This window comes from Crocuta crocuta, unplaced genomic scaffold (assembly GCF_008692635.1).
Source record: "Crocuta crocuta isolate KB4526 unplaced genomic scaffold, BGI_CrCroc_1.0 scaffold142, whole genome shotgun sequence".
NCBI classification, from domain to species: Eukaryota; Metazoa; Chordata; class Mammalia; order Carnivora; family Hyaenidae; genus Crocuta; species Crocuta crocuta.
The window spans coordinates 1549334-1559871 of NW_027528892.1; the positions used below are offsets into that span (position 1 = coordinate 1549334).

The following is a 10538-nucleotide window of genomic DNA, read 5'->3' on the forward strand; positions in this document are numbered from 1 at the left end:
CCCGCCCGCCGCCGGTGGGCGCTTCCCTCCACTCCCCGCGACACATTGCAGACGCTCCCCGGCGCCGGGCATGGGCGCCGCCGCCGTCGGTCCCCTGGCCGGATTCCGCGCGCGGGTGGGTGAGCGCGGGGCCCCGGCCCCTCCGACCCCGGGCACCTGCGGGCGGGGGGATGGTGGCCACAGCTGCACCCGCGGCCTAGCGCATCTCCTGCTGGGACACCCCCCCTGGCAACATCGCTCCCCCTCCCACCCGGGGGACAAAGGGCGGGGGCGGGGGCGCATCCCCACGCGTGACCTTCCCCCGCACTGCGCACTCGCCCCGCCCCCTCCATCACGGGGGAGGGGCCCTGCTCCCCCACACGAGTGCGGGGGAGGGGCGGGGGGAGACGCTGCGCGTGGGCCGGATCCCCACCCTGTGCCTGGAAGTTGGGGCACGGTCTCCTCCCCCCGCACCTCTCGCCTCTTTTGGCCCCGAGGGGACCCATGATGAGGGTCTGCCCCATTCAGGCCAGGATGTGTCCGCTCACTCGACCCCGCGGGGAGCCCGTTTCTCCTTTCCCTCAGTAGCTCGGTGTCTGGGTCCTCAGCCCCCTCATTTCCTGGGAGCCCTGGAGTTTGAAACCCGGTGGCCCCGCCCGGTCCTGAGGGTCTGGGTCCCCTCCTCCCTCAGACCCAGGAGTCCTGGCCTTCAGCACCGACCCCCCCCTTCCCCAGCCCTAAGGAGTTGGGTCCCACTTCCCGCGGGATGTCCCTCCATCTGTGGCTGCCGTTTCTGTCCAGTGCCCCTGAGGCGCTTAGCTGCCCGGGTCCGCCGGAGGCCGGCCGTGCCATGAGTGACCGAAACAGCCGGAGGAGGCCACGTGAGGAAGCTGGGACCCTGCCCCGCCCCTGGTCCCACCGCTGCCCTCCCCATCCCTGCCCTTTCCTTCCCAGGGCTGCTGTGGTTGGGGGCTGGTCCGAGGCACCTGGGGACCTCCCTGGGGTGACCCCTGGCCTCTCCCCTCCAGTGAAGAAAGACGATGAGGCCTTCGAGATCTCCATCCCCTTCGATGAGACGCCCCACCTAGACCCACAGATCTTTTACAGTCTGAGCCCCTCTCGGGGAAACTTCGAGGGTGAGCTGGGGGCCAGGCTCAGAGGGACCCCAGGCAGCTGGGGTGCAGGGCCCTTGAGGCCAGGGCTGTGACCAAGCCTCCCCGCTGTCCCTAGAGCCTCCGGAAGCTGCGTCCCCGACTGTGGCCCTGATGAACGGGGTCAGGGCCCAGCTGCACATGGCCCTGGAAAGGAACTCGTGGCTACAGAAGCGCATCGAGGACCTGGAGGAGGAGAGGGATTTTCTGCGTTGTCAGCTGGACAAGTTTATCTCATCTGCCCGCATGGATGCAGGTGAGGTGCCTGATGACCTAGTCTCTTGTCCCACTCCCGGGCCCCTCCTGGGCACACGGCACCTTCCTCACCTGCACTCTTACTTTTGGTGGCCCAGTGGGGACCTGACATCTTTATGCTCTCCTTACTTCATGGCGGTCTCCAGGACCCCACACCCAGCTTCCTTCCTGCTGGATTCCTGCCTCTGCTGAGGGGCAAGACCCCGTGGCCATCCTGGGTCCTAGAGAGTCAGGGCTTTCTTTTTCCAGATCTTTAGCTCCTAATTTTTGGAGAGTCCAACTTCTGTTCCCATCCACATGATGTTCAGCCCCTGGCTGGCTCCCTCGCAGGACCCCGTATTCCCCTGTGATTCACTCCGGACACTCTGGGCAAGGGTCTGTTTTTTTCTGACACCTGGGTTCCTGGGGATCCCTCTGGTCTGGAACTCCCTGTGGCCTGGTTGCTGAGACCTACCACGGTCTCTCCATGCTGATGGGAACCCATCCAGGGTGTTGGGCCTGGAGGCCTCTGGTGTTTCTTGGTGAGGACCTCAACACGGGACGTCCCCCCGGCACCGTGTGAGCCTCAGATGCTGTGTCCGGTGAAGGTGGCACCTGATTTTCCCAGGCCACTAGCCCCACAGCCTGGGATCTCTCTCAGGGTCTGAAACCCCCAACCCCACCAAGGCCTCGCTTGCTTCCCAGATTTCTAGAACCTAGTCTTCCGGAGGTCCCACAGAGACTCTCCTGAGGTGTCTTGTCCTGTCTTGATTCTCTCAGTCCTTCCCCCAGGCTTCTTGTCTGAAGTTGGGGTCAGAGGAGCAGAAACCCATGCCCCACCCATGATCTCTGCTCCCAAATCTGGCTGCCTGTACGGTACTCAGCCATCTTGGCAGAGACTGCAACATCTATACGCACTATGTCTTTGGGGATCCCAGCCCTTGTTGAGGTCCCCCTCTCCTGTAGACTTGTGTTTGGCGTGACATCTGTCCCCACCTTGCAGACGGACCTCCTGCCTCCTTCTCTTCCTGGTTCTGGAAGTTCACGCGTGTGTGTGTCTTTCTTCCTGTGTCCAGAGGACCACTGCAGGGTGAAGCCTGGGCCCAGACGGGCGGAAGGAGACGGCCGGGGCGGGGCTGGGGGTGAGGCCTCAGACCCCGAGTCCGCGGCCTCCTCGCTCAGTGGAGCATCTGAAGAAGGCAGTGCCGTGGAGAGGAAGAGGCAGAAGCAGAAGGGAAGCGCTGGCCGGAGGCGCTTCGGGAAGCCCAAGGCCCGGGAGAGGCAGCGGGGTGAGCAAGGCGCAGGGGCTGCGGGCCTGCTGTGACCTCGAGGAGGCCCTCTGTTCTCCCCTGGCCTGGCTGTCCCAGCCCGCACGTGCGGTCCTGCTCCGTGGCCCCTCCTCACCAGCCTCGCCACCTGGCGTCTCCCTGCGCCCAGCCTCAGGCTCCTCATCAGTAGCCTGGGGAAGGCCTCTCCCTGGTGCTTGCTCTCCCCATGGCTCCCACCTGCGCATTTTGTTCTGTGGTTCTTCCTGCATCGGGCTCCCCGCTGTACGTGCCCCCTCTGCCTCCTGTGTCTCCTTCCGTCCTCTCACGTCTGTCTCTGCGCCCCGGCCCGCCCTGCAGTGAAGGATGCGGACGGTGTCCTCTGCCGCTACAAGAAGATCCTGGGCACCTTCCAGAAGCTGAAAAGCATGTCTCGGGCCTTCGAGCACCACCGAGTAGATCGCAACACGGTGGCGCTGACCACGCCCATCGCAGAGCTGCTCATCGTTGCCCCGGAGAAGCTGGCTGAGGTGGGCGAGTTCGACCCCTCTAAGGAGCGCCTGCTCGAGTACTCGCGCCGCTGCTTCCTGGCTCTGGACGAGGAGACCCTCAAGAAGGTGCAGGCCCTCAAGAAGAGCAAGCTGCTGCTTCCCATCACCTACCGCTTCAAGCGGTGATCCTGCCCCTCCTGGCCCTGGGGAGCGTGTGCATGAGTGGTGTGCTCCTCCGGAGGGCCTGGGGGTGGGCCGTGTGTTCCTGCGTGTGCCCCTCCTCCTCCTGCAGATCTCCACTCTTGCCCCGTGTCCCTTGTATATAGATCTGATCCCATCCTTACTTCTCACGTTCCTAGCATCCTCCCCTTCCTCTGCATCCCCTGGGGAGGAGGTCCACTTAGCCAGGCGCCCAGGAGCTACTGCCCAGGGGTTCGGTGTCTGCCCTCTCCTGGAGGCGGGCGCCCCTCCCCCGTGAGCTGCACGATCATGCCCTCACCGGGCCCTTCCTCCTGGAGGAAGGGGTGGGGGGACTGCGAGACTCTCTGCGGGGCCGGGCCCTGTACATACCCCGTGTCAACCCTCAGCCCCGAGGAGAGGCTGGCCCGTTCTGCCAGGAGCTCCCTGCCCGCATCCCGGACTGCCCCGAGTCCAAGTGAGAAAGAATTATTCAGAGAATTTAAATTAAAGAGAGACAATAAAATTTGGAATAAACGAGGCCCGGTCTCTTCCTGGAGGGGGTGGCCGTTGCCGCGGAGACCGTGATGGGGCTCCGGGGAGCTCCGAGGAGCGGGCGGTCAGGCAGGAAGCCGGCGGTTGGGGAGACAGGGTGTAATTAGCACCCCCGGAGGCAGGGCCGGGGGGAGCAGAAGCAGCTGTGCCCCCGAGAACTCGGAGGGGCAGAGCTCGGGAAGGGAGGCGTCAACACCACCCGCGGGGCTATCTCGACTAGAGGCGCGGGGGCTGGAGACGGGGACTCAATGACCGCCAGCGGGAGCGACCGCGGAAGGGAGACATTGCACGTCTGGGCGGAGGCTCCGGCACCCGCCCGCCAGGAGGCGGTAGTGCTAGAGTACTGCCTTCCGGAAGCGCCCGCTACGATGCCTGCTGCGCCTGCGCTATGGGAGGGGGCGGGCGCACTGACGCGGTTGCCACGGCAACCAGGAGCGGGTGGCCTTGTTTAACGGTCTGGAATTCGGTACCCTTCCCGGAGGAAGGGAAAGCCTCGCGCACGCGTGCTGGGGGCTCTGGAACCCGCTCGCCTCCCGGATCAGCGAGAAACCGCAACTCAGACCGACCTCTACGCAGGCGCAGAAGTCCATCTCGCGTCCCTCCGCTTCCACTGTGCGCAGGCGCACAAAGCCGCGCTGGCAACCTCCTCAGCGGCCGCGCGCACCCTTCACCTCGCTGGCAGCTTTTGTCTCGCGCAACCTTCTGAGGCCCTCCGCGAGATCAGCCCTTCTTTTCCTCCACTCTCCCCAACAGGAGAGCCAGGTGCAGAGAGCCGGGACCCCGCCCTCTTTCTGTATCCCTTCTCCTGACCACCCTCCCCTCTGTCCTCCCTCCCTTTTCGCTTCCCGAAGCCGGAAGGAGCCGAAGCGCTGCCGGAAAAAACCGAAGCTGTCTCCCGTGAGTGAGGCCTTCCCGAAGTGGTGGCGGAAGGAGCCGAAGTTCTCCGGAAGGGGAGGAGTGAGTGAGTGCAGTATCCGGAAAGAGCCGAAGCTTGGCATCCGATTTAATTCTCTGGCTGAGTCCGAGAGTGGGTGTTGGAGGTCTACAGAAAGTGCAGAAGTCCGGCACGGTTACGACTGGCGGAAGTAGCTCGATAGGGTCAGCGGAGAAGAGTGGGGAAAATCTTCGGGAGCAGCCAAAGACTGGGACGGTTTGAATTGTCGGAAGAAGCCGAACCCTTGGCGGTGGGGGGAGGGGGCTGGGCGCCGAGGAACGCGCTAACCTACGGAAACACCCGAACGTGGAGGAGCTAGTTTCCGAAAAGTTACGATAGCCTGGGAAGCCAGCGAAATCCTCGCTTCGGGTGTTTTCGGAAGAAGCCGAAGCTGCTGCTCCAGAATTCTCCTACGGTCCGGAAATAGCCGACGCTATTTGGGAGCCAGGCTCGGCCGGGGGGGAGGGACACCTGGTGGGCTGGAGGGCGGGGCGAGGGGCGGNTTTCTTTCTTTTTTTTTTTTTTTTTAAACTGAGAGATGGTAATTGGTAATAGATCCCGCGAAGCCTTCTTTCTTCCCGCTGCCCCGGCACTTCCGCTTCCGGCCGGGCCTGCGGCCCGGGTCTCCACGCCCCCTTTGTTCCAAAATGGCGGTTGCGAACCCCCTCACGTGGGCCCCGGACTGTCTCCCGCGCTGGTCGGGTATCGGCTGGCNGGCAGTCCTGACGGTCGCGATGTGTTTGCGTCTTGTCCCCTCCCTGCTAGAGAGCGGTCCCCACGTCCTATCCAGTCCCAGTCTCCGGGCACAGATTCCCCCTCCTAAATCTGGTCGCCGTGGAGATGAGGGCGGGAGGACGTTCCCCCCGGTGATACGAGTTAGCAAGTCGTGAGGTCGTGCTGGTTCGGAGCAGCGCGGGGGTTGCAAGAATGTCAGGACGACGACAGTCGTTAAGCATTGCAAGAATTCGCCCTGTCTTTAGCTCGATTTGAGCCTGAAGCTGCCCGTGTTGGGAGGGCTGAACGGGGGGCGCAGCGAACCCTGTCCGAGGTCGGTCGGGGGTGGCTGGCTTAGGAGACAGCGCCTGGGGAGAGCGCACGTGGCGTGTCTGTACGTGATGTGGGCTTTGGAGTTGGGCCTTCCTGGGGTCAGACACCTGCTGTGTTGCCCAGCATCTGTGTTGCCTCCGTATTTGTGTGTTAGTCTTGTGCGTTCGTACGTTGACTCCTTGTTGCGTCGCCGCGGTCTTGGAATTAACGAGGTTGATAGTAACAATTCTTGATAGTTAAGCTCTGGGCACTTGTCAAGTGCCAGGCAGTTTGCTAAGCGGATTCTTGGAATCGCCGTCTGAGGCTGATGATTTCTTTCCTTTTGCAGAGGAGAAAAGTGGTTCACAAAATTTAAGCGCTTTCCCAGGTTTTAACTGTTGGGAGGCAGAGCTGAGGTTAAATGGGGGTAAGCATGCACGAATGTGTGGCATGTGGCTTGGCATGTGTTAAGTGCCTGTTAAGTGATCTCTCTTTTGTTGTGAGATTATTCTTAGTGTAATCTCTTACTTGAGGAAATGTATGTCTTTACTCTCTCCGCCGCTACTGTCAGGGAAAGGTGTTTTCCAGATGTTTCTGCCAAGTCCTTACACCTGGGGTAGATGTAACCCGTGTTTTGGAAGGTTGGGTTGTTTTTACCGGGTTCTAGACACATTGGTGAGGCGAAGGCTGAAACCCATCCCAAGTCTGGCTGGCTGCAGGGCCCAGCTGTGGTTGGCTGGGCTGCCAGGTGGAGCTGGTGGAGTTGTGTGAGGCGCTGGCACATGTGCTGCCCGGGTTCTCTGCAGGTGTCCCCACTGGCACTAGGAGGCCAGGCCCGCAGCCCTGGTATGTCTCCTGGGCTCCCACAGAGTGTCCACAGCATTCTGAGCATTGAAGCCCCTTTTCTCATGTTGGAGGCCAGAAGTGCTGGCCATGTGTTGCCCTGCCTGGGGGGTCTTTGTCTCTGGGCCAGCCCCTGAGCTTCAGCCCCTGCCCGTGTGCGGCACCTTGTCTACAGGGAACGAAGTTCCTTGTCTGCTCCCAGCCATTCAGCAGGCATCACCGCTTCCTGTCGGTCCGTCTGCCTGCTTGTCTGTGTCAGAGCCTCAGCTGCAGGAAAAGCGCTTGGGGCTCCTAGCTTGCTCGTCTTACAAGTGTGAAGCCAGCGGTCCAAACCCGCAGCTCCTCCCTGCACCAGTGCCGGGCCTCGGCGTTTGCCTCCTGCTTTATGTTGCTTCCAGTCTTTGTTTTTTTTATTTTAGTTTTCAAGGAGGTGAAGAACCTGTCCTTAGGAGTTCCAGGAAAGCCCTAGGGAGTTCTGCTTGCCTGCTCAGTGTTAGGGCTTGTGCCAGGGTGTTTAACTGTACTTGCTGACGTTACAGCGTTTCACCCTTTTCTTGCTTTCTGGCCACGGGCAAGGTACGTGAGCTCCCTGTGTCCCGTTTTTCCCATTACTGGTCCAGCGGCAGTGTTTTCTGAAAGCACTAATGAGGATTGAGAGCAAGGGGGGCTGATCATAGAGCCTGTTCTTAGGTTTTTGCTGCTGTGTTTTTTATCCTTCTAAGGTGCTTAGAAAGGAGCATCTTTCCTGAGTGGTTCAGGAGTCGAGACTTGTTTGTAGAAAGTTCATGTCTGAGGAGGTGTATAGCGTAAGATAGTACAGATGAGGCCAAAGTCCACTTTGACGCCCGTCCTTGTTGTCTTTTCCTTCTCTTCCTGCACCTGGGTAGCCGGGGAGTCCGGGTGTCTTTGAACTAAGGACAAGGAAGTGCACTGTGACAGGGCCTGCCCTCCTTCCCAGGGCGAGAGGTCTGTTGAGCAGAGGTTTCTGGTTTTATGGGCAAGGCTGTGCTCTGTTCTAGGCGCCACCTGCAAGGCTAAGTCGCCTGGGGGCTGGATCCTCTTGTGCCGGCTCTGAGGGACGGTGGCAGGTAGGGGTGGTTTGGGATGCCAGCCTGTGAGGGGCAGTGGGCAGGTGCAGGCACCTCCTCTGTAAGCCAGGTTTAGGAAGGTGCACCTGCCTAGAGGAGGGCGTCTTGTATTCTTCACTGGTTGGGAAGAGACCGCTGGGGGTCCTGGCTCTCTGGGGCTGTCGCGTCTGTCTGGGGCCTGATGGTGGGGCTGTGGGTGCCAGCCGGTGAGGAGGTCTTTCCTGAGGGGTCGCCAGCTTCCTTCATTCAGGAAAACATGATTGGGTCTCTTGATTCCCCAGCCTCTAGCCCTGCCCCTCTCAGGGACGACCCTGGGGTCAGGCCCCTCAGCCCTCGAGGGGGACCAGGAGCCAGCCTCCTCTGTCTTCTCTGGCTCCCCAGCTCCTCCTGAGCATCCTCAGGTATCTTACACCCCGGGGGCATTTCCAGGCCCTGTCCCCTCAGGTAACCAGCTCCCGTCCCCGTGGTCCCCCAAGGTCCCTGGACTCGCTTGTGGACCTAGGAAGCCTGTTATCTCCCCTTCTCCATTGCATCCCTTCCCCTTGGGGGTGGCCTCCCTGGGGCTTGGGGCATAGCCACCAGTGAGCGGGTGGGCTGGGCCCTGTCCTCCCTCAGCTCAGTCTCCTCCCCTCCCCTGGCTCAGAGCGAGACAAGGAGAACCGGCACCGGAAGCGTAGCCACAGCCGCTCTCGAAGCCGGGACCGCAAGCGCCGGAGCCGGAGCCGGGACCGGCGCAACCGGGACCAGCGGAGCGCCTCCCGGGACAGGCGGCGGCGAAGGTACCAGGGCTCGGGGACCCCTGGCTGGGCCCAGGTGAGGGTGGGCCAGCCTGGGCGTGGGGTGTCCCTGCACTTTCACCTGGTGTGCCTGGGCCTCTGTGGTTCCTCTCTGTGTGTCTGGGGGAAGGGTCTGGGGTTCATCTGTCTTGAGTTCAGTTGTTTCTAGGGTTTTCTTTAGTTTCTGAGAGGGTAGTGGGGGCAGTAGGTTCTTGGAGTGAGTCTGGAATCAAGGCATCGACTGTCTGCTTTGTGAGGGCTGCCGCAGCCCTGTCTCCTAGGGCACGTTCCTTTGTCCCCGCCGTCTCCCTGTGGTTCTGAGGCCTGTGCTCTGCCTCTTGGGAACAGGGAGCTCTGAAGGGGGGACAGCGTCTCCGCTCCCCCGGCTGCTTTCTGCTCTTCTAATGCCTCTTCCCTTCCCAGGCAGGCTCCCCTCTCTGTTCTCTGTCCCCTTAGGTGAGAAAGGGCCGACAGGTGGAAGTTCTGTCTCCTTCCATCTTAGTTTCTCCAAGTAGAAAGTAGTCTGTGTGGCTCTTTCTCCTGCAGTTCCTCTTTCCTGGGGTGGGGGGCTTGTGGGGAATGGCAGGGCCGAGGGGGCCTGCTCGTTGCCTGTTCACCTCGGCCCTGCTCCGAGCTCTCGGGGAGGTGTGGCGTGTGGGGAAGACAAGGGTCCCCAGTCACCCCTCTCCATACCTTTCCCTCCCACCCCCCAGCAAACCTTTGACCAGAGGCGCTAAAGAGGAGCACGGTGGATTGATGTGAGCTTCTCTTCCTGCCCCTTCCACCCCGACGCCCCTCCCCTTTGCCCTCTCTCCCCCTGCACTCTGCCCTGTCCTGTCCAGCCCTGGCCCAAGCACTGCCTTGAGACCAGCACCTCCCCCAGGCCTGGGCATGGCCCTGACCCAGATCCTCTCCCTCCTGGAGAGAGTTGGCACTGCTCCTGGGGGGCCCGGGGGGTGGGGGGGACCTGGAGCCCGGAGGGCTCTCAGGCCCGCCTNCCCGCTCTCCCCTCCCGCCCTCCCAGCCGCCCCCCCCGCCACGAGAAGAAGAAGAAGGTCCGTAAATACTGGGATGTACCGCCACCTGGCTTCGAGCACATCACCCCCATGCAGTACAAGGCCATGCAAGGTGGGCGGGGCCGCTGCCTCCTTATTTAACCTGCGGGGTGGCTGAGGGCCTGGGGGGAGGGGGGAGGTTTGTGTTCTGCGCTCTCTGGCTCCTGCTTTTCTGAAGCCTCCCCTGGAGGAGGTGCTGGGAGCCTGGATGGGGCCTCGGTGGGAGTGGTCCATGTGGTCCCTGGATGGGGGGGGGAGGGGGTGTAGGGGGTCACCCTGTTGCCGTCTAATCCTCTTCTGCCCCTCTCGAAGCTGCGGGTCAGATTCCAGCCACCGCTCTTCTCCCCACCATGACCCCTGATGGCCTGGCTGTGACCCCGACGCCGGTGCCCGTGGTCGGGAGCCAGATGACCAGACAGGCCCGCCGCCTCTACGTGGGCAACATCCCCTTTGGCATCACTGAGGTACTGCCCGCCCCCTGCCTTTTCCCTGCCCCTACCCTCTCCCCAATTCCCCTCCCAGTACCTCCCCTCCCCCTTCCCTCCCCCAACCTGCACGGGTCAGACTCTGCTCCTGCAAGGCCCCCCGGCCCCCTCCCAGACGGACCGATGGAGTTGAGCCAGCCAGGGGCCGGGCTGGGGGTGGCCCTCTCCCTCTCTCCCTCTTCCCCTCTCCCGTCTCCCCTCTCCCAACCTCCTCCAGCAACCCAGGGATCAAGCACACACATAACGAACCTACGAAAATCCACGAGTCCGTTTCGAGAGAGACAGAGAGGGAGACTGGCACGTGCGCGCGCATTCACACACACACACACACACACGCACACACACACAGACGCACGCTCCCCTCAGTTTTCTCTGACACGCCTCTGGTTCTCTGCCGCCTGTTCCCATCCTCTCCCCACGTCCCTCCCATGGTCGCTGCTCTTTTGTTTTTGATGGCCTTGGCCTCCCCGCCCTTCCCT

The 10538-nt window shown here is 62.1% G+C and overlaps 2 protein-coding genes across 5 annotated transcripts in view; both read left to right on the forward strand.

The window, feature by feature from the left end:
- Positions 1 to 6: 6 nt before the first annotated feature.
- Positions 7 to 3838, forward strand: CCDC106 (coiled-coil domain containing 106). 4 transcript variants are annotated; one of them, XM_077756975.1, is made up of 6 exons: positions 7 to 119; positions 781 to 860; positions 1008 to 1115; positions 1210 to 1386; positions 2441 to 2653; positions 2990 to 3838. In XM_077756975.1, exons 2-6 carry the CDS (start codon positions 830 to 832, stop codon positions 3304 to 3306), a joined length of 846 nt encoding a protein of 281 aa, XP_077613101.1. In that variant the 5' UTR covers positions 7 to 119; positions 781 to 829; the 3' UTR covers positions 3307 to 3838. The 4 variants fall into 4 exon arrangements, with proteins under 4 accessions (XP_077613101.1, XP_077613099.1, XP_077613100.1 ...); XM_077756973.1 differs by having other exon boundaries at positions 7 to 115; positions 715 to 860; XM_077756974.1 differs by having other exon boundaries at positions 7 to 115.
- A 4086-nt stretch (positions 3839 to 7924) lies between these two features.
- The window catches only part of U2AF2 (U2 small nuclear RNA auxiliary factor 2), an 11963-nt gene continuing 9349 nt past the window's right edge, over positions 7925 to 10538 (forward strand). Inside the window, exons 1-6 of the mRNA XM_077756942.1 lie at positions 7925 to 7949; positions 8047 to 8187; positions 8330 to 8522; positions 9233 to 9277; positions 9544 to 9647; positions 9887 to 10038. Coding sequence (XP_077613068.1) covers positions 7925 to 7949; positions 8047 to 8187; positions 8330 to 8522; positions 9233 to 9277; positions 9544 to 9647; positions 9887 to 10038 — 660 coding nt within the window. The remainder of the gene's footprint in view (positions 7950 to 8046; positions 8188 to 8329; positions 8523 to 9232; positions 9278 to 9543; positions 9648 to 9886; positions 10039 to 10538) is intronic.